At 55.4% G+C, this 17,631-nt stretch overlaps 8 protein-coding genes across 8 annotated transcripts; 4 read left to right on the top strand and 4 right to left on the bottom strand.

Moving 5' to 3' along the window:
* Window positions 1–446: 446 nt before the first annotated feature.
* On the top strand, window positions 447–1,610 carry QBC33DRAFT_553016 (uncharacterized protein). The gene has a single exon (XM_060429359.1). It carries the CDS (start codon window positions 458–460, stop codon window positions 1,526–1,528), a length of 1,071 nt encoding a protein of 356 aa, XP_060278277.1. The 5' UTR covers window positions 447–457; the 3' UTR covers window positions 1,529–1,610.
* Window positions 1,611–2,465: 855 nt separating this feature from the next.
* On the bottom strand, window positions 2,466–3,734 carry QBC33DRAFT_482359 (D-arabinitol 2-dehydrogenase). The gene is made up of 3 exons (XM_060425364.1): window positions 2,928–3,734; window positions 2,753–2,866; window positions 2,466–2,672 (listed from the first exon to the last, which is right to left on the bottom strand). The coding sequence occupies exons 1-3, from the start codon at window positions 3,510–3,512 to the stop codon at window positions 2,472–2,474; spliced, it is 900 nt and encodes a 299-aa protein (XP_060278276.1). The 5' UTR covers window positions 3,513–3,734; the 3' UTR covers window positions 2,466–2,471.
* A 322-nt stretch (window positions 3,735–4,056) lies between these two features.
* Window positions 4,057–6,542, top strand: QBC33DRAFT_602327 (Transketolase, thiamine diphosphate binding domain-containing protein; the record flags this gene model as incomplete). The annotated part of the gene is made up of 4 exons (XM_060432150.1): window positions 4,057–4,357; window positions 4,425–5,538; window positions 5,600–5,761; window positions 5,817–6,542. The coding sequence occupies exons 1-4, from the start codon at window positions 4,164–4,166 to the stop codon at window positions 6,540–6,542; spliced, it is 2,196 nt and encodes a 731-aa protein (XP_060278275.1). The 5' UTR covers window positions 4,057–4,163.
* Window positions 6,543–6,549: 7 nt separating this feature from the next.
* QBC33DRAFT_553013 (fungal-specific transcription factor domain-containing protein) lies at window positions 6,550–9,068 on the bottom strand. The gene has a single exon (XM_060429358.1). It carries the CDS (start codon window positions 8,761–8,763, stop codon window positions 6,652–6,654), a length of 2,112 nt encoding a protein of 703 aa, XP_060278274.1. The 5' UTR covers window positions 8,764–9,068; the 3' UTR covers window positions 6,550–6,651.
* A 373-nt stretch (window positions 9,069–9,441) lies between these two features.
* QBC33DRAFT_574573 (general substrate transporter) lies at window positions 9,442–11,379 on the top strand. Its single transcript, XM_060430763.1, has 4 exons — window positions 9,442–9,914; window positions 9,989–10,476; window positions 10,557–10,851; window positions 10,913–11,379. The coding sequence occupies exons 1-4, from the start codon at window positions 9,518–9,520 to the stop codon at window positions 11,287–11,289; spliced, it is 1,557 nt and encodes a 518-aa protein (XP_060278273.1). The 5' UTR covers window positions 9,442–9,517; the 3' UTR covers window positions 11,290–11,379.
* Window positions 11,380–12,246: 867 nt separating this feature from the next.
* On the bottom strand, window positions 12,247–14,598 carry QBC33DRAFT_482352 (putative transporter). The gene is made up of 5 exons (XM_060425363.1): window positions 14,228–14,598; window positions 14,150–14,171; window positions 13,911–13,984; window positions 13,066–13,845; window positions 12,247–13,001 (listed from the first exon to the last, which is right to left on the bottom strand). The coding sequence occupies exons 1-5, from the start codon at window positions 14,485–14,487 to the stop codon at window positions 12,554–12,556; spliced, it is 1,584 nt and encodes a 527-aa protein (XP_060278272.1). The 5' UTR covers window positions 14,488–14,598; the 3' UTR covers window positions 12,247–12,553.
* Window positions 14,599–15,158: 560 nt separating this feature from the next.
* QBC33DRAFT_482349 (threonine aldolase) lies at window positions 15,159–16,621 on the top strand. The gene is made up of 2 exons (XM_060425362.1): window positions 15,159–15,377; window positions 15,448–16,621. The coding sequence occupies exons 1-2, from the start codon at window positions 15,245–15,247 to the stop codon at window positions 16,533–16,535; spliced, it is 1,221 nt and encodes a 406-aa protein (XP_060278271.1). The 5' UTR covers window positions 15,159–15,244; the 3' UTR covers window positions 16,536–16,621.
* Window positions 16,590–17,201, bottom strand: QBC33DRAFT_294576 (uncharacterized protein). The gene is made up of 2 exons (XM_060423368.1): window positions 16,763–17,201; window positions 16,590–16,694 (listed from the first exon to the last, which is right to left on the bottom strand). The coding sequence occupies exons 1-2, from the start codon at window positions 17,046–17,048 to the stop codon at window positions 16,645–16,647; spliced, it is 336 nt and encodes a 111-aa protein (XP_060278270.1). The 5' UTR covers window positions 17,049–17,201; the 3' UTR covers window positions 16,590–16,644.
* Window positions 17,202–17,631: the final 430 nt, after the last annotated feature.

Below are 17,631 nucleotides of genomic sequence, written 5' to 3'. Positions count from 1 at the left end.
ACCAGAGCCCCCCATCCGACCGCCGCCTTGTTTTTTTAATTTTTTGTTCCACGGGGGCCCCCCCCCCCCCCCCCCCCCACCAAAAAAAAAAAAAAAAGGCTAGATGCCATCAATTGGGAGTGGTTGTCATGCCCATTGCTAACCTAAAGGGGATAGATGCTGCCATGGACCACCTACTGTTTTTGTTTTGGTGGGAGGCTGCAGTCTGTGACTTGTGAGCAATGCTAGTATCAAGGTATTTATTCTTTAGGATTGTAAATGCCCAATGCTTTCCATACCGTTCAGATTAGACGGCAATGCGACATAGCTATATATTGTTGCCTGCAGCCTGGTTGTAACCACCATCACTGCGTGGCCTCGAATGATTGGTTTGTCCGCGATGGCACATGCAGAACATAAATGCATGCACTGTTCTTCAGCTGCTCCTAAGGTATACTGCATAGTACATTTGTCGTCAATGCCCCCCTCAGCGGCCAGATGCCATCAATCGGAAGTGGTCGTCATGTCCACAGCCAACCCGAAGAGGAGAGATGCTGCCATGGACCACCCGCCGTTTCCAGTGGCACACCAATTAAACACCGAACTCGATTCCCTCGTGTTGCCAATCACAGCGCAGTCCCCACCGCTTCGACTACCCGGCCAGCCACGAATCCTCACGACGCAGAGACACGCAGTTCGGGGGCTGCTGGAAAAAGAATTCCTCCTCGGGGACCTCGAAGAGATATCGGGATATCTCTGGATCATGTCAAAGCAAGACAGCAAAAGCATCTCGCCCCTGCATCGTCAAGCCGTCAAGGGCCGCTCCATCGTCGTCACCGAAGACCCCCGTCTGCATCTCATCTGGCACCACGGCCGGATCTTCATCAAGCCCATCCCCAAGTACATCCTCTCCCACCGGTTCTGGCAGGCATTCCTCCCCCCCGAGACCCCCTGGTCGGCGGGACAGGACGCCCTCCTCCGAGCCATCTTCGGCTACCTGCGAACGTACCGCTCACTCGTGCGGTACGAGTCCGACTTCCGCATCGCGACAAGCGAGGCCCTCCAGCTGATACCCGGAGACGTCACGTTCGCGGCCTTCGTCGACTTCCTCTCGCATTTCGAAAATATCCCCGACGAGGACGTGTCCGGCCGCTACGGCTACGGAGAGATTCGCCTGACGAGGCTGAACTTCTACTGCAAGTTCTTGCTGGGAAAGACGAGCTTTCATCGCGTGTACGCCCAGTACGGCGATTACTTTTCGACGTTTTACACGCCGATGCTCTTTTCGTTCGCGACTTTCTCGGTGGTGTTGAGCGCGATGCAGGTTGAGATGTCCGCCGAGGCACTGGATGTTGAGTCGCGGTGGACCGGCTATTGGACCTTCTGCCGGTGGTCGAGTCTTACCATTCTGGCCATCACGTTCGCGCTGGCTTTTTGGCTGCTGTTGCTGTTTTTGCTCAAGTTTGTTAGGGAATGGATCAAGGCTATCAGTGACCGCATGGACCGAAGGCGAATGATGGAAGTGAAAGCCAGAGGTCCCGTCGCCTGAGGGGGATCCGCGAGCATGGCTGAGCAAGGCATACCTGTTGGCGTTCTCGCTCAGTCAGAGGGATAATTATATGACACATAAAACATTGATATCTGCCAAGTCAATTAGCATGTCCCGGATCGAATCTCCCGTTTCTCGCTTTGAAGATATTCCGTCCTTCAATGCACATGTTGTAGCTCGCTCGTGCGACTCTGGTCAGCTGTTGAAGTTTCGGATACGACACAGGAACATCGTCGGCTGATCAGCCACCACCTCGGGTCATGAGCGGCTAGGACAACCGACGGGATCAAGCTTCTTCAACCCCTATCCGCAAACCGTTGCATCCGAAATACGTATACGAGTCATTTTAGCGGCGGATGCTGTTGGTGGCTAGAACTTCCTGATTGGGAAAGTAAAAGCGCAGGCGTTAATTGCGGAGTATCCGATCACAGATCGACCCGGACCGGTAATGCTAGCGGCTTGTGCGACCGAGACCGGCCGTGCTCTGTGGTAGCCTGGAATTGCCTGAAAGAGTGTTTCGGTAGGGTCGATTCGTCGGCAATGTCGGGGGCGATGCTCTTGGTGACTAGATCACGCCCCTGATAAATGACATTCGAGGAGAAACTGATCGGAGACATCCCTCCCAGCAGCGAAAAGAGCGACAGTAAGTAGCTATGGTCATTCCATCCTGTCCCGACCACCGGGAGTGAAAGTAGCCACCGTATTCCCCCCCACAAATCGTCATTGCGGATCATGACGCATGTATCTTTGGGATTGTTGGCAGCGTGGAGGCGTCTGCTGGATGCTGACATCACGATCACCGAAGAAAAAAAGATGTGGTGTTTGGCATGGTGATGCTCGATATGATGCTACCGCTAACGCTGAAAACCTGATAAGTGCCAAAATCTATCCCTACCAATTAATCCAACCCCTGACTCTAATTATCTTGTAACAAACACCCCAACTATGCTGACGCGCAATGCCCACCGTCTACTCGCAAGTCAGTACCCGTTACGAAGGAGCTTCCTTCCGAAAGCAAGAACACAGCCGAAGCCTTAAAGTCATCAGGCACGCCCAGCCGGCCAAGCATGGCACCTTGCATCCATGTCGTCTCGACATCGGGTTCTGCCTGGAGGAGTGCGTCGGTCATTGCCGTTCGGATATACTGGAGGTGGTTAGTAAGGTGTAGAACACGGGAAAGTCTTGTCCTTCGGTATAAAAGAAGGACAATAAAATGTGACATACCCCTGGGGAGAGCGTGTTGACCCGAATGCCGTATTGGCCCCATTCCTGCGCCAGGGACCGACACATCTGATGCAGTGCCGCCTTGCTCGTGTTGTATGCCGTGCAGGTCAACCCCTAAAAAAGCAACATGGTTAGTCTAGGTATCCTGCTCGGCTGTGTATAAAAACCAACTCACCCTGTTCGCTATCTGGCCCGACATGCTCGCCACCATCATGATACTCCCGGGCAGCTTCCTCTCGACCAGCACCCTCGCGCTCTGCTTGCAGGTGACAAACGTGCCCGTGACGTTCACCCTCAGCATGCGCTCAAAGTCAGCCACGGGGTACTCCAGAGCCGGCGTCTTCTGTTGGATGCCGGCGCAGGCGATCGTCCCCGCGAAGGGCGCATTGCGCCGGTCTCCCTCGTCGGCGATGCCAGACAAGATCTGCCGCATCGCTCCCTCGTCGGTGATGTCGCAGCGATGGTACGAGATAGAGAGATTGGACGCCTTGGCGAGCTTCGATAGCTGGGCCCATTCGACGGGCGAGGGCGACGGGAGGAGGTCCAGGCAGGCGACGTGGCCGCCCGCTTCGAGGACCGCGAGGGCGAGGGTTATCCCGAGACCGCGACCGCCGCCGGTGATGGCGATGGTCTTGCCTGAGAGGGAGAGGAGCTGGGGGGTCGGGAGGGAGGACGACACTGTCGTCACCGAAGATTGGGAGAAGGTATCCGATGGGACTGGTTCCTGGTCGACATCGCTGATGGCTGTTGGTGGCGTCATGGTGACTGGTCACGGAAGACTTCTGGTCTTCTGATTATGATTATGGGGAATCGGCAACTGTAAGTGAATTGGCAAATGGGAAATACAACGAGGTAGGGTGGTCAAGCTGTGATTATCGTGGGCCTTGCGCGACAGGCAAGGCGGCACCGATTCGAATTAAATACCTACACCTTCCAGGCTCCTCTTTGGCCGCCAGTGGTCCAGACCAGATGCTAAATAAAGTGCCCGGATGATTTCATAAAGCTGGGGCGCAGGTCTCGATGCATTTCTTACTAAATCGTCGTTAGCACTTCCGCCACCCCCTGGCGCTATCTCGACCCTCTTTGGCGGGTAGCTGGGCGGGCGGGTAGTTGGAAGCGAACAAAAGTGTCCCGAAAAGGAAATCCTATGCGCAACACGAACTTGCTTCGGCTACAGGTGACCTAGCCGATGTCCAACACTGGATAAGCAAGATGGATTCCGCTGCTAGCGTGGGAGGTATTTATTGGTATGATAAGAACCCGCGGAAATGAAATGGACCATGAAAGCATGCGTCGGGTTATATCTTTGACTGAGGATTTAATTACAGTTTGAGATCAAGTCAGTCAACACAGCTGGCACCTCGCTCTCCTTGTTGTTGGTCTCAAGTAAATAATTACCGTCTACCAAGTCATGTCTCCAAGTGCGCTCCAAACAGAGCCCCAGGGCCAGCTTCCCATCCGATCAGACACCACTGTGAAGAAGCTAAAAGAGAAATCTCGGTTTCAACTCGGAAAAGATGAGAAGGAGCAGGTTGACCTGGTCCTGCGGACATTCAGATGCCTTATCGCAGATCTTTGCGAGCAGTTCAAGGGGGGCCACCCGGGGTAAGCAAACATCCCCTGAACAGAACCACCGGAACCCAAACTTGAGATGCTGACAAGAAAAAAAAAGGAGCGCCATGGGCATGGCAGCCATCGGCGTAGCACTGTGGAAATACGTGATGCGCTACTCCCCGTCGAACCCTTCCTTCTTCAACCGCGACCGCTTCGTCCTCTCCAACGGACACACATGCCTCTTCCAATACGCCTTCCTGCACCTGACCGGCTACTCCGCCATGACCATGGACCAGCTGAAGTCGTACCATTCCGCCCGGACCGACTCCATCTGCCCCGGCCATCCCGAGATCGAGCACGACGGCATCGAAGTCACCACCGGCCCCCTCGGCCAGGGAATCGCCAATGCCGTGGGCCTCGCGATGGCGACTAAGCACCTTGGCGCTACGTATAACCAGCCGGGCTACTCGGTCGTCGATAATATGACGTACTGCATGATCGGCGACGCGTGTCTGCAGGAGGGCGTCGCCCTGGAGGCAATCCAGCTGGCTGGCCATTGGAGGCTGAATAACCTCGTTGTGCTGTACGACAACAACCAGATTACCTGCGATGGAAGTGTCGATTTGTGCAACTCGGAGGACGTCAATGCAAAGATGCGCGCGTGCCAGTGGAACGTGATCGAGGTGGATGATGGGTGCTACGACGTCGAGGGTATCGTGTCGGCACTGCAGGCGGCTAGGGAGAGCAGGGACAGGCCGACTTTCATCAATATCCGTACCGTCATCGGCGTCGGGAGCAAAGTGGCTGGCGATGCGAAGGCACACGGGGCTGCGTACGGCGCTGACGAAGTGGCGAATATCAAGCGCGGGTTCGGCATGAACCCGGAAGAGCATTTCGTGGTCGGCGAGGAGGTGTACGACTTCTTCCGAGACGTCAAGCCACGCGGCAGGGCTATCGAGGAGGAGTGGGGGCGCGTGGTTGCCGGTTACGCAGGGGAGTTCCCCGAGCTGCATGCCGAGTTCCAGAAGCGGGTTCGGGGGGAGATGACGGATGACTGGAGGAGTTTGATCCCCGCAAAGGAGAGCTTCCCCACCGCGCCGACGGCATCAAGGAAGTCGGCGGGGCTCGTGTGCAACCCCCTGGCGTCGCAGCTGAAGAATATGATGGTCGGCACGGCGGATCTGTCGCCGTCTGTCAACATGATCTGGAAGGGCAAGGTGGATTTCCAGCATGTGAGTGCTAACTGATATCCAAAGTTCAGACGGTCAAGACCACCATCTAACATCCTTGTAGCCCGAGCTGAAGACGCAATGCGGTATCAACGGCAACTACACCGGCCGATACATCCACTGGGGCATCCGCGAGCACGCCATGGCGTCCATCTCCAACGGGCTCGCCGCCTTCAACAAAGGCACCATCCTGCCCGTGACGTCCAGCTTCTTCATGTTCTACCTCGTAAGTGCCAATAACCACGATTACATAGTCCCGGTCCCTAACAACCCCCCCACAGTACGCCGCCCCCGGCATCCGCATGGCAGCCCTCCAAGGCCTCCAGCAAATCCACATCGCAACCCACGACTCCATCGGCACCGGCGAGGACGGCCCAACCCACCAGCCCATCGCCCTCCCGGCGCTTTACAGGGCCATGCCGAACCTCCTCTACATCCGTCCCTGCGACAGCGAGGAGACGGCCGGCGCCTTCACTGCCGCGCTCGAGGCCACGTCCTCGCCGACAATCGTCTCCCTGTCGCGCCAGAACCTGCCGCAGTTCCCGGCCTATTCGAGCCGAGATGGTGTCCGGAGGGGCGCGTATGTGTTTGTCGAGGAGGTTGGGGCGGATGTCACGCTGCTTGGCGTGGGGTCCGAGATGGGGTTTGTGGTGCAGGCGAGGGAGGTGCTGCGGAGGGAGGTTGGGCTGCGGGTTAGGGTGGTTAGCTTTCCCTGCCAGAGGCTGTTTGAGGCACAGTCGCCTGAGTATAGGAGAGCGGTGTTGGGTGATGCGCTGCGCGTGGTGGTGGAAGCGTATGCGGTTAATGGGTGGGAGAGGTATGCTGATGCGGGGTACTCGATGAAGAGCTTTGGGCACTCGCTGCCTGGGAAGGCGGCTTATGAGTACTTTGGGTTTGATGGGGAGGTTATTGCTCGTCGGGTTGCTGGGTTGGTGGAGGAGGTTAGGGAGAAGGGGGTGGCGATTTTGAGAGGGGACTTTAGGGACTTGAATGTGGTGAAGCACTAGGGAGAGATCGGGTGAGGAGACTTGATACTAGGTAGGTAATTAGAATATACAGAGTTTGCGTTTCTCATGTAATTAAAGAAATCCGTCGCATCAACCATGCTCATGGTCACTAATCACTCAGCTCGCCCCAAAACTCCTTCAGATCATCAGCCCTCCACTCAGCAGCCCAACCACTCTCCCTCTGAATCTTGGAAAGCACCTCGAGAATCGCTCTATGCTCCGACGGATGGCTCATACATCGCCCGGCAATCCACAAGGGCTGTATGCTGTTCGTCCACGCGCCATGGTGGTGGTTCGTAATCGAGATGCCGCAAACCCGCCTCGCGTGCCACAGGATCGACTTCGGGCGTGGCGTCAGGCGCAGCGATACCGGCATGTTCTGCAACATCAGGATCGACCCCGTGTGGTACAGCTGGTTGCCCGAGATGGCGGCCGGGTTGCTGTACAGGATCGTGGGGAAGGGGCTGGAGTCGGACGACGGGATGGACATAACGTTGTGCATCTCCGGAGGTCGCCGGTCGTGCCAGTCTTGGAGATGGCGCCAGAGCTTCAGCCAACGCGTCTTGAACGGCTGGTCGGTCCGGGGCTCGATCCCGACCGTGACCCCGTGCGGGGCGTTGACTGAGGGGGCCAGGAGGTCGAGCACCTGCGCGACGAGATACACGACGTGGTTGGCGCACATGTCGAACCCCTTGGTCGACCGTAACAGCCCCACGTCGGCGTCGAGGTCGATCTTGGTGGCCCAGCTGCCCACGGGAATCAGCGTCTTGACCGAGGATATCAGGCCGCCGCACACGTCCATCCGGGCAAAGCACCAGAACAGTGCCTGCTCCACCCCGCCGACGAACCCGTTGATGCCCACTGCCTGCATGAGGCTCGCGCACCCGTCGAGGTGCCGCCTCCACGCCTTAGGCGAGCAGCTGAGCATCTCGAGCACGCACAGGACGACGCACGACGCGATGACGGCTGTGGTGCGCGTGTGCAGCAGGGGGAGGAGCAGGTGGATTGCCTGCTGGTAGAGAGCCAGGCTTCGATCCGTCGGCAGGCTAGGGTCTTTTCTCTCCAGCTGCCGCGCCGACAGGGCCAGCATCGAGTACTTTAGGTGTTTGTTTGACCGGGCCATGGGAAGGAGGGAGTGTAAGAAGTGTCGCTGGCTGTCAAACTTGTCAACCCAGGGTGAAATCTCCTCGATCCAGTTCTTCCAGAGCAGGCACTCCTCCTCTTGAGACAGCGCGGGGGCTTCATTGTCGTCCGACAGGGATGCCGGCCACTCGGCGGCGCTGGGGGGTTCGGCCGAGTTGAGCGCGTCGACGTCGGCGGTCTCCCTTGGTGCTCGCCCTTGACTCTCTAGTGCAGGTGTTCCCGGCCGCGTCGGGCCGCTTGAGCGCACCTCGTGGATGAGGTGGTTCCTCAGGGTCGAGTGGAGCTCGTGGTACACCGACCCCGGCCGGAAAATGCCATCGTCGTAGGACCCTTCTGGCGATGGCAGTTGGTCGATGTAGCCCTGGATGCCCGGTGATGGGTGGATGTTATTATTGTTGGGAAAGGCCGTGGGCTGAGCGGGGCAGGAGACGGTGGTGGCTTGATTTTGATTACCTGGACTACCTCGGCTGAGAGACATCAGGGTGGCCACGGCGCTTTCGGTGGGAATACTAGGGGATGGTGACGACTGGAACTGCGGATGCGGTATGCTGCTAGACAGCCTGGCAGCAGCAGGCTTGGGAAGGTGTGCATGCGAAAACAGCGGTCCAGGAGCGGTTGCCGAGGATAGAGATGATCTCTCGGGCGATACATGGCCATATGCGAGTGATGCAGCATACTGGCTGTTTGACGGGGCATTGATGAGCGGCTCCGGGCTGGCTTCAAAGTAGTTGAAGGAGGTGTTGGACGGCGATGGTTGATGGTAGCTTCGAGACACCTCGTCGGTCACATCCGTGATCTCGTAGGACCGCGGCCGTTTCCTGGAACCTCTTGTCATGGACCGATGGTCCCTGACGATGGAAAACGCGTTCTCGTCCCGGAAGGTGACCTTGATTCCCCACTCGCAGGTCTCGTTGCGGCGAGAGCAAGCCACGCAAGCCGGGCGGCCTTCATCGCACTTCCGCTTCCGCTTCCGACAGTTGAGACAGCCGGTCCGAGACCTCGTGTTTTTCTTCGGCGGCAAGTGGGCCGAATGGGGGCTGCCAGCCGCCGAGGAACCCCGGTCCGAGTCCTCGGCCATTAATGGAGACGGCGGCAGGGACTTGGCGATGATGTAAGATGGGAAACCGGGGGGGGGAGGAGTCAGTCCGGGGATGTTGACGGGTCGTGCCACTGGTGAAGCTGGGGTGCTTCCTGTTCTGTCTTGATTCGGGGAGATTGCTTTTGCGCAACCCCCTTCCTCGATGGGCGGCGCAAAGGGCCGGATCGCTTCCGCCAGAAATGCGGTGGGGCCAGCTCGACGTAATGGCCTGACTCTTTCAAGGGGGATGGAGTAGAACTAGCGCCTCCCTAGTAACGGCAACGGCGCCGGCATGTTGATGACGCTTGCGCTTGGGATTTCCGGTTTCGGCCTCGGTCAATTTTTTTACAGTGGCGACATTATCCCTGTCGAGTGTTGCCGAAGGCGAATGCCGGTGCCAAGCTTCGCACTAGCGCCCTTCGGCGACGCCTTGAAGACGCCTGAACAAAAATCGGGGCATCCGGCGCTTCCAACTGCCTCTTTCCAACCTAGTCATTGTTTCCCCATGACAAGGTGTGCCAGGATATTCAGGGCCTTCCCTCCGGACGGGGTCCCCGCAAGTCGGAAGTGGAAGGAATTTTTTCCCACTATTGGAATCTGGGGAGTCTGTTATAGTTTGAACCGTCATGGAAACGGGAGAGCCCGAAAATGTATTTAGAATCCCACATCGCCCAGCTTGAAATGGAACCAGCTTGATCGGCAGACCACCTTTTTTCTTTCTCATCGTCGACAAATCCGCGTGTACTTGTCCACCATGACGTATCTCGTGGGTCGTTCCTTGAACTGGGCCATCACGGCCACCGCCGGATCGGGCTTCCTCCTCTTCGGTTATGACCAGGGCGTCATGTCCGGTCTGCTGACCGGCGATGCCTTCACGAAAAACTTCCCCGAGATCGACACCACCGAAGGCGGCACGGGAAGTTCCTCGCTCCAGGGGACAGTCGTTGCAATCTACGAAATCGGCTGCTTCTTCGGTGCCCTCATCTGCTTCTTCGCCGGCGAACGTCTCGGCCGGCGGAGGTCTATCTTGATTGGCTGCGTCATCCTGAGCATCGGGGCTGCCCTCCAGGCCAGCGCATACGGTATCCCGCAGATGATTGTCGGCCGCATTGTCGCCGGTCTGGGTAATGGCATGAACACTGGCACTATTCGTAAGTAGTCAAACCCCAGAGGAGCAACGGACGAACTGGCTCGTTTGGCTAACCAACCCGTCTCTGTCGATTAGCTGTGTGGCACTCGGAACTCATGCACGCGCACAATCGAGGCCGCGGTCTTGCCATCGAGCTCGCCATCAACATCTTCGGTGTCATGCTCTCGTACTGGGTCGACTACGGCATGAGCTACGTCTCCAACGAATCACAGTTCCGCTTCCCGCTCGCGCTTCAGATCCTCTTCGCCATGGTCACCTTCCTGGGCATCATGTTCCTCCCAGAGTCTCCAAGATGGCTTGTCGCCCACGACCGCCATGACGAGGCCCGGCAGATCCTCTGGGCTGTCAGTAAGGACGCGAAGGAGATCGAAGTTACCGACCCAAAGGTTACTCGAACCCTAGATGAGATTTCCTACGCGGTAAAGGTAGAGCGCGAGGCCGCTGCTGGTGGAAGTTTCCGGGCCATGTTCCAGAATGGAGAACAAAAGTTCTTTTATCGAACCATGCTCGGTATTGGTGGCCAGTTCATGCAACAGCTATCGGGTATCAACTTGATCACCTATGTGAGTGCTTCTTCTCCGGATTAATGTCACCTTCCTACTCTCATCCTCGGCACACGATACTGACCAGGCTCGCCAAACAGTACGCCCCTGTCATCTTCCAAGATTCAGTGGGCATGTCTCATCGGCTGTCTCTCCTGCTTGCCGGGTTCAACGGGATTGCCTACTTCTTCTCCTCTCTAATCCCCATATGGATCATTGATCGACTCGGCCGGAGGAAGCTCATGCTCTTCGCTGCTGCCGGGCAGTGCGTTTGCATGGCCGTGCTCGCGGGGACTGTCTCCAACGGCAGCCAACCTGCAGGCGTGGTCGCCATCGTCATGCTCTTCCTCTTTAATTTCTTCTTCGCTGTGGGATTGCTGGCGATTCCCTGGCTATGTAAGCTGACCGCCTCTTTCCTCCCCCAATCCCAACCCTCACTAACGGCCCATCCCAATAGTGCCCGCCGAATATGCGCCCCTTGCCATCCGCACGCGAGCCGCGGCTCTTGCTACTGCCTCCAACTGGATCTTCACCTTCCTCGTTGTCGAGATCACCCCCGTCAGCATCCACAACATCGGATGGAAGACCTACATCTACTTCAGCGTCTTCAACTTCTTCTTCCTGCCCCTGATCTACTTCTTCTACCCGGAGACACAGAACCTCAGCCTGGAGCAGATCGATAAGCTCTTCACGGGCGCCAAGATCAAGCTCCACTGGGAGGCGAGTATGGGGGTCCCGGGCGAGGTGCAATCGGCGTCGGATAAGGACTCGGAGACCGAGATTGGTACCGTTGAGAATCCTGAGGCAGATGGAAAGGAGCGTTTCCAATCGTAGGAAGATTTCATGAGGTCGGCCGCATAGCATAGCTACGACACCACTCACTCTGTAACTAGTAGTGTAATAATGAGACAACGCACTTAACAATGTTTTCCTTTCCTCTTGCATTTCGATGCATGCCCAGCTGTCTTACACATCGTCATAGTAGGCGCTGGATGACAGGGTTCACCACCCGCCACTTACTCCTTAGCGTTTCTCTCTAGCCGATCCCATCTTCGATGAGCTAGCCAACGGTCATGGAATCACTGACGGGAGAATACGAAGAGGAATTCCCGACAGCAGTGTCAGTCTCACGCAACGGATTGTTAACTGAATCGCCGCTGCGATTCGCCGTTGACCCAGTAAGCACACCCTTGGGGATAGTGAGTCAGGGAAAACAGCCCGGCTCCTGGATTTAGAAGAGAATCGCATTTCATTTATGTCATCAAATGGACAGTACAGCAACAATGCTGAAATCCTGTTTCTGAGACTTCACGATTAACTCCCCGGTTTCATCTAGCTTGCAAGCTTTGCAGGCTAGGTCTAGGCCATTGCCCTTCAGCAAGTGAATACCAATCAGAAGCTACTGATTGATGCCTATAAAGACGCATCGGTGGTGCCTTATGTCTGTCCATAACATTACCGTTTCTATGGATATGGACCACTGCTTAATACAACACAGCGTTGTCTAGCATCCAATATAGCCATCGCACACAACATAACCAAACCCCAACGTACATCCCGACCATCTACGTAACTCAAGATGGGCACCTCGGGCAGCAAGACGAAACTCAGCGAGGAGGAGGCTAAGAAGGAGAGGGAGGCTAACGAGGCCAAAAAAGCCGCCAAGGAGGAAAAGAAGAAGGAAAAGAAAAAGAATAAAGAGGCAAGGAAGGCATACAAGCAGGAGAGGAAGCTTACCACTGAGGAATTGGACGCTAGATTGACGGAGAGGGTGTTTGAGAACACACCAGACCCTCGCCTCCCGCTTGTCGACCAGTTTCGATTCATGAAGGCAGTTTCCGAAAACCGACTACCGCCGAGTTCATCACCGAAATGAGCCGGGGTGTCCATGGCTTTTGATACCTCAGGGGTGAAGAAAAGGCCCCAGGAATATATTACGGCCGGCCTCTGTGTCTAACTTATCAGAATTTTGGTAGTCTACTTTCCGCACGTCATCAAGCTGCCGGCCCGTCATCTTGTTCTTGAGAAGGTCCGTCCTCTGCGTGCATGCCCCTTTTAACTTAAACTCCAGATTGCCTGCGCGTGCGAGGGGCCCATATTAATCCTCTTCAACCTGCGTTCGCCGATGGTTGTCAAGACTATAGCAAGCAAAGGGGCTTTTCTGCCGCAGCCTCTTGCTGAAACGGAAGAATATCCAAGGAGCAACGCAGAATACCGCCGAAATGCAAGCAAGGATAGTCCCCGCGATATTGGCATTGAGACCGCCGTACATCTCGAGGGCTATAAGTGGCATGAGCCCCGAGACAAGGGCCCGGACAAAGGCCAGGCCAGAGAACGCTGACGCGCTGTATAGGAGGTACGAGTCGGCGAGATAGCCGCTCATCGTGTATGCTATTTCGTTGACGGCGAATCCTATCGGTATCAAGGCTAGCGTGGGGACAACCCAGTGGGGGTTTGCCACGAAAGGGGGAATCGTCCAGGCGAACCATGCTAGTCCCATTGCCAGAGCTGGTGCCGCAAAGGCGAAGCCCATAATCTTATCCTCACTGGTTGGTTGGTCAGTAATTATCTGTGGAGCAATTATTACTTGGGAGGTATTGGGGACCTCACGGCTCAACATGTTCTTGTCTCCGTTGTCTTGCCCTAATAACCCTTTCATCCCAGAGTCGGGGCATAAAGGTGAATAGCACACCCACAACAATTCCCAGGAAGGACAGAGATGCTTGAGTCCGCATAAAGCCGATGGACATATAAACCGGGATGAGAAACTCCGTGAACAGGTAGATGAGTCCCCAGGATGTGGCAGACAGGATCGCAACCATGATGACCAAGGGCTCGGTGAGCAGAATGTGGACTGGTCGGATTACAACAAGGTCGACCATGGTCCTGAAATTCGGTGACGAGTCCGGGTTATGCCACTTCAAGTCGGTCAACCCGAAATTGGCGCGAAGCTTATGCATCTTGCGCCTCATCAACATGCTCGGCCTGCTCTCCTTGACTCCCAAGAGTGCCAGGAACATGACAGCTGTAACAATGGCGGCACTGTAGAACACCCATTTCCACGTGAACGAGGCCGAGATATAAGCCGCATAAATGGGGCCGAAGCAGAGTCCTGCTGTTGTCCCAGCGTTCCATAGTATGAGGATCCATACCCTGCGCTTCGTATTGAAGATGTCTTCAACACTGCCCGCGATGACGACGGATGGAACCGCTGACGCAAATCCTGTGACGAACCGGCCGATATAGGCAACTATCGGCGAGGGGACGAGTGGAATGAGGAGACAGAAGATGCTGAATGCAGCACAGGATACGAGATAGGGGATCCGTCGACCGACCAGTTCCGAGAGTGGCGGGATTAAGCATCCTCCGATTGCTTGGCCAAATTGGTACCTGAGAAAAGTGTAAGGTAAAAACTTGGTTGATGACTGGGGAAGCAGGTCAATTGATCGACCTACATAAATGTAAAGGCAATCAAAGCCTGTCGTCTGTCAAATCCATATTCTGGGCCGGCAATATTTGCAACCTCGGCCTAGTGCTCACGTCGTGTCAGCAGAAGCACCCACGTCGTTGAAGGAAAAGGAAAAGAGGTTCAAAGCGTTGGGACTCTGTAGGAACCCTCAGTCTCCTCAATTTCAGGGAGGTTAAACTGGTTTCGTCCTAGAGCAGGGGGTAATTATACCAGCCAATAACTTACTCCTGTCGTGCTTATGACCGTGCTGATCGAGAACTGGTCAGTTGGCATGCAGTAGCGAGCTCAGGAAGAGGCACTCACGTATAAAATTCGAAGAGAATGATGACAGTTGTGTCAAACGCTTTCCTCCGAGCAGACCAGTTTCGTGGGTGGTCTTTGCTATCGCTTGTCCAGTGAACGAGTCCATCAGGCCTCTTCTCAACCCCTAGCTCCAACAAAAGCTCTGCCTCACTGCAGTTTCCCCCATTAACAGGGCATTCGATAGCAGTCAACTTGTTGACGTTGACTTTGGTCTCCTTGCGCCGAGAGGTCGATGTGCTGTCTGCCATTGGAACCTCCATGTCAGATCACACCCGATTAGAGTACCAAACTGGGAAGAACATGAGGGCAAGTTCAGATTTGTCTCGAAGAATCGGTGGTCAGGTAAGACGAGCCATGGAATTCATTCCGCAGTTCCCATCGAGGCCTGAACCCTTTAATTCCAGCCTAGGCGACTATAAACCTTAATAGCAACAGGGCCGATTAAAAATGAGAAATACCTGCCCGTTTGAGGCAAAAGATTGAAGCTGGGCTGACGTGAGACGAGCCCGGGTGCTACATGCACATGGCTCATTGGACCAACTGCGAGACCTCAATCCTTGCCCGGTATATGAGATCGACATTGGGTAGTATTTAAGAGCCGTAATTAGCTTTTGGTGCTAGGATCCAAGTGGTTTTCAGAATAGCGCGAATCCTACGGTGCGGTGATGCCGTGACTGTCCCCCGGCAATGTCGACAGTGACAGTTTTCGCCCCTGAAGCTGATGCAACGTTGACGATGGTGAGAGGCGGGAGGGCTGAGATGCTGTCGATCTTTGACTCCACGAGTGGAACCCCCTAGCCCTAAGTGTAACCCCGTAGGGTTCACCTGGCCGGTAAGTTCATCTCCGACAATCCTGTGAGACGTGGCTAACATAAGGGGGGCTGAGCTGGATGACGGACACTTGGGTATGCGTTTAAAATACTCTTGGGTCTCTTGACCGATCATCACTCGAAACAGGCCGTGGTAAACCGCTGGATTTCTCATCATTCATTTGAAAGAACGCTGCTCGGCAAGGCGATGGCAGAAAACGGAAACCCACGAGCAATCGTTGGGACACAGGCTCACAGGCCTGGGAATATCCCATCAGAAGAGCCAACACCTCTGAATTGGGGACGCCCCGAGCAGACGGGAGCGGCATATGACTTTAGAAGTAATTAACATGGCATCCACCTCCTTCAAACAAAAAAGCAAGCGTCTTACCAACATCTCTTTCTCTCTAGGCGACGTCATAACAACACCATCCCAAGGCATGTTAACCGCCATCGCACGAACGACCCTCAACGACGACGTCTTCGAGGAAGACACCACAACCTCCTCCTTCGAGCGCGAGATAGCAACCCTATGCGGCCACGAGGCAGGCGCCTTCGTCCTCAGCGGCACCATGGCCAACCAGCTCGCCCTCCGCACCATTCTCCACCAGCCCCCGCACGGCATCCTCGCAGACGCGCAGTCGCACATCGTCCACTGGGAGGCCGGCGGCGTGGCGCATCTGTCTGGGGCTATGGTACAGGCTATCTGGCCGATTAACGGCTGCCACCTCACCTTAGCGGACGTCCAAAAACACGCCGTAATAACGGACGACGTGCATAAGTGCCCGACCCGCGTCGTCAGTATCGAGAATACCACGTCCGGGACGATAGTACCCCTGGCAGAGCTCCGACGTATCGGCACCTGGGCAAGGGGGAATGGCATCGCAGTCCACATGGACGGCGCCCGGCTGTGGGAGGCCGTGGCCGCGGGCGCGGGGACGATCCGTGGATTCTCGCGGTGTGTGGACGTGGTTACGCTGGACTTTAGTAAGAACCTGGGCGCGCCGATGGGGGCGATGGTGGTTGGGCCGGCGAGGTTGATCAGGAGATTGCGGAGGATTAGGAAGAGTGTCGGCGGGGGGATGCGTCAGGCGGGAGTCCTGGCTGCTGCGGCTAGGCAGGCTGTGGTGGAGAATTTTGGGCTCGGCCAGGTGGATTCTAGGGGGGTTTTGGGGAGGAGCCATGAGTTGGCGCGGAAGGTTGGACGGATGTGGACGGAGCGAGGAGGGAGGCTGTCGCGAGAAGTCGAGACGAATATGGTCTGGCTTGATTTGAGGCGTGCAGGTATTGACTCGACGGCCTGGAATGAAGCGGGAAAGAGACGAGGGATCAGACTTAATGGGGAAAGAGTCGTTCTCCATCACCAGGTTTGTGACTCGGCCATGGAGAAGCTCAAGGCCGTCATAGAGGAGGTGCTTGATGGCCGTGATTGTGAAACAAGACTCGGCTATGGTCCAGTTGTTTCAGTGCAGGAGGGTTTGATGAGGGCAAAGATTTAATTAATAAAATTGTGACTGCATTCAATACACTCACTTCTTAACAGCTAGCATCAGTTTGGAGAGTAAATGATACAAAACCAACCACATCTCTGACCCAGACAAATAACTATCACAGGGCTGGACCACAGCACTTAAAGTTGCTACCTCCAGGGCACCTATCTATGTTTGGGGAGTCGTATCGTCAGCACGGCTCCTTCAGACACCCTTTGCTGCTAAGAAAGTCTTACTTGACAACCAATACATGTCACAGGGCTGGTTTGTCCACTGGCAGATGGAGCAGCCATTCTCCCCGCATTCGGCACATGCCTCTTCCACGACACAACACTTGACATCGTCGTCGTCGTAGGGACATAGGCCGCTCTTGGATGTGCCACCATAGTGTTTGCAAGTCGACGTCTTCACGCAGATTCCAAAGTTGTTATACAGAGGATCGGAGCCCTTGACGCAGCGGCCATTCAAGGTAGCCACGGCCGCGAGAGGGAGGGTTAAGAGGATGGCGATGATCGACTTCATGGTGGAAGTGGGGGGAGAGGAACATTGGCAGTAGACTTACTAGGTGGAATTGAAGGGATTAGTTCACGATATAAATATCAGAATACTCCATGAGGATAGACGAGGGTGGCCCGGTTTTGTCCTGATGGTGTGTTGAATCGAGACCGCGACCACTTGAATGATATGATTTAAAGTACAGACATGCTAATGTTGCAAGCTGAAAACTTCAGTTTTTATTTGGCAACCCCCTTGTTGCAGAGTCTAGCCAATTAGGATAGATGATTTGATTCTGACGGTTCTAGACTCGGCGGCCGCTATTATTAGAGCGAGGCTTAGCTCGCAGCTCTTCTCGACGAGGTGGCCACCTGAAACGGTTGATTGGACTCCATTAAACCACTGTTGAACTGCAGATAGAACGTCTACAACTATATTGAGGACGAATATAGTTCGTTTGGCTGCTCAAATAATATTCTCTACGTCTGGTGCCACTTTGAAGAGGTGGCGGTTGGACTCTCAATCGCGCATTAACTTGTCCAACCCTGAATGCAAGTTAATATTTTGTGGCCGTAGTGCCCACTTGTCGCTGCGTCCCACACGTAAGAGC

This window comes from Phialemonium atrogriseum (assembly GCF_030411735.1).
Source record: "Phialemonium atrogriseum strain 8032-3 unplaced genomic scaffold QBC33scaffold_48, whole genome shotgun sequence".
Taxonomy (NCBI): Eukaryota; Fungi; Ascomycota; class Sordariomycetes; order Cephalothecales; family Cephalothecaceae; genus Phialemonium; species Phialemonium atrogriseum.
Note: the sequence above shows the minus strand (reverse complement) of the source record. Positions and strands in the feature narration are given on the sequence as shown.

What these genes read in the sequence shown, in the direction of transcription:
- QBC33DRAFT_553016 (XM_060429359.1), top strand. Translation starts at nt 458, where the DNA reads ATGCCCCCCTCAGCGGCCAGATGCCATCAATCGGAAGTGGTCGTCATG.
- QBC33DRAFT_482359 (XM_060425364.1), bottom strand. Translation starts at nt 3,512, where the DNA reads ATGACGCCACCAACAGCCATCAGCGATGTCGACCAGGAACCAGTCCCA. An exon ending in CGGGCCAGATAGCGAACAGG is followed by an intron (nt 2,867 to 2,927) that starts GTGAGTTGGTTT and finishes TTGCTTTTTTAG; the next exon opens with GGGTTGACCTGCACGGCATA. An exon ending in TCAACACGCTCTCCCCAGGG is followed by an intron (nt 2,673 to 2,752) that starts GTATGTCACATT and finishes AACCACCTCCAG; the next exon opens with TATATCCGAACGGCAATGAC.
- QBC33DRAFT_553013 (XM_060429358.1), bottom strand. Translation starts at nt 8,763, where the DNA reads ATGGCCGAGGACTCGGACCGGGGTTCCTCGGCGGCTGGCAGCCCCCAT.
- QBC33DRAFT_574573 (XM_060430763.1), top strand. Translation starts at nt 9,518, where the DNA reads ATGACGTATCTCGTGGGTCGTTCCTTGAACTGGGCCATCACGGCCACC. An exon ending in GTATCAACTTGATCACCTAT is followed by an intron (nt 10,477 to 10,556) that starts GTGAGTGCTTCT and finishes CTCGCCAAACAG; the next exon opens with TACGCCCCTGTCATCTTCCA. An exon ending in GCTGGCGATTCCCTGGCTAT is followed by an intron (nt 10,852 to 10,912) that starts GTAAGCTGACCG and finishes CCATCCCAATAG; the next exon opens with TGCCCGCCGAATATGCGCCC.
- QBC33DRAFT_482352 (XM_060425363.1), bottom strand. Translation starts at nt 14,487, where the DNA reads ATGGAGGTTCCAATGGCAGACAGCACATCGACCTCTCGGCGCAAGGAG. An exon ending in CGGTCATAAGCACGACAGGA is followed by an intron (nt 13,985 to 14,149) that starts GTAAGTTATTGG and finishes CGTGAGCACTAG; the next exon opens with GCCGAGGTTGCAAATATTGC. An exon ending in TTGATTGCCTTTACATTTAT is followed by an intron (nt 13,846 to 13,910) that starts GTAGGTCGATCA and finishes CACTTTTCTCAG; the next exon opens with GTACCAATTTGGCCAAGCAA.
- QBC33DRAFT_482349 (XM_060425362.1), top strand. Translation starts at nt 15,245, where the DNA reads ATGGCAGAAAACGGAAACCCACGAGCAATCGTTGGGACACAGGCTCAC. An exon ending in AGCGGCATATGACTTTAGAA is followed by an intron (nt 15,378 to 15,447) that starts GTAATTAACATG and finishes CTTTCTCTCTAG; the next exon opens with GCGACGTCATAACAACACCA.
- QBC33DRAFT_294576 (XM_060423368.1), bottom strand. Translation starts at nt 17,048, where the DNA reads ATGAAGTCGATCATCGCCATCCTCTTAACCCTCCCTCTCGCGGCCGTG. An exon ending in TGACATGTATTGGTTGTCAA is followed by an intron (nt 16,695 to 16,762) that starts GTAAGACTTTCT and finishes CCCCAAACATAG; the next exon opens with ATAGGTGCCCTGGAGGTAGC.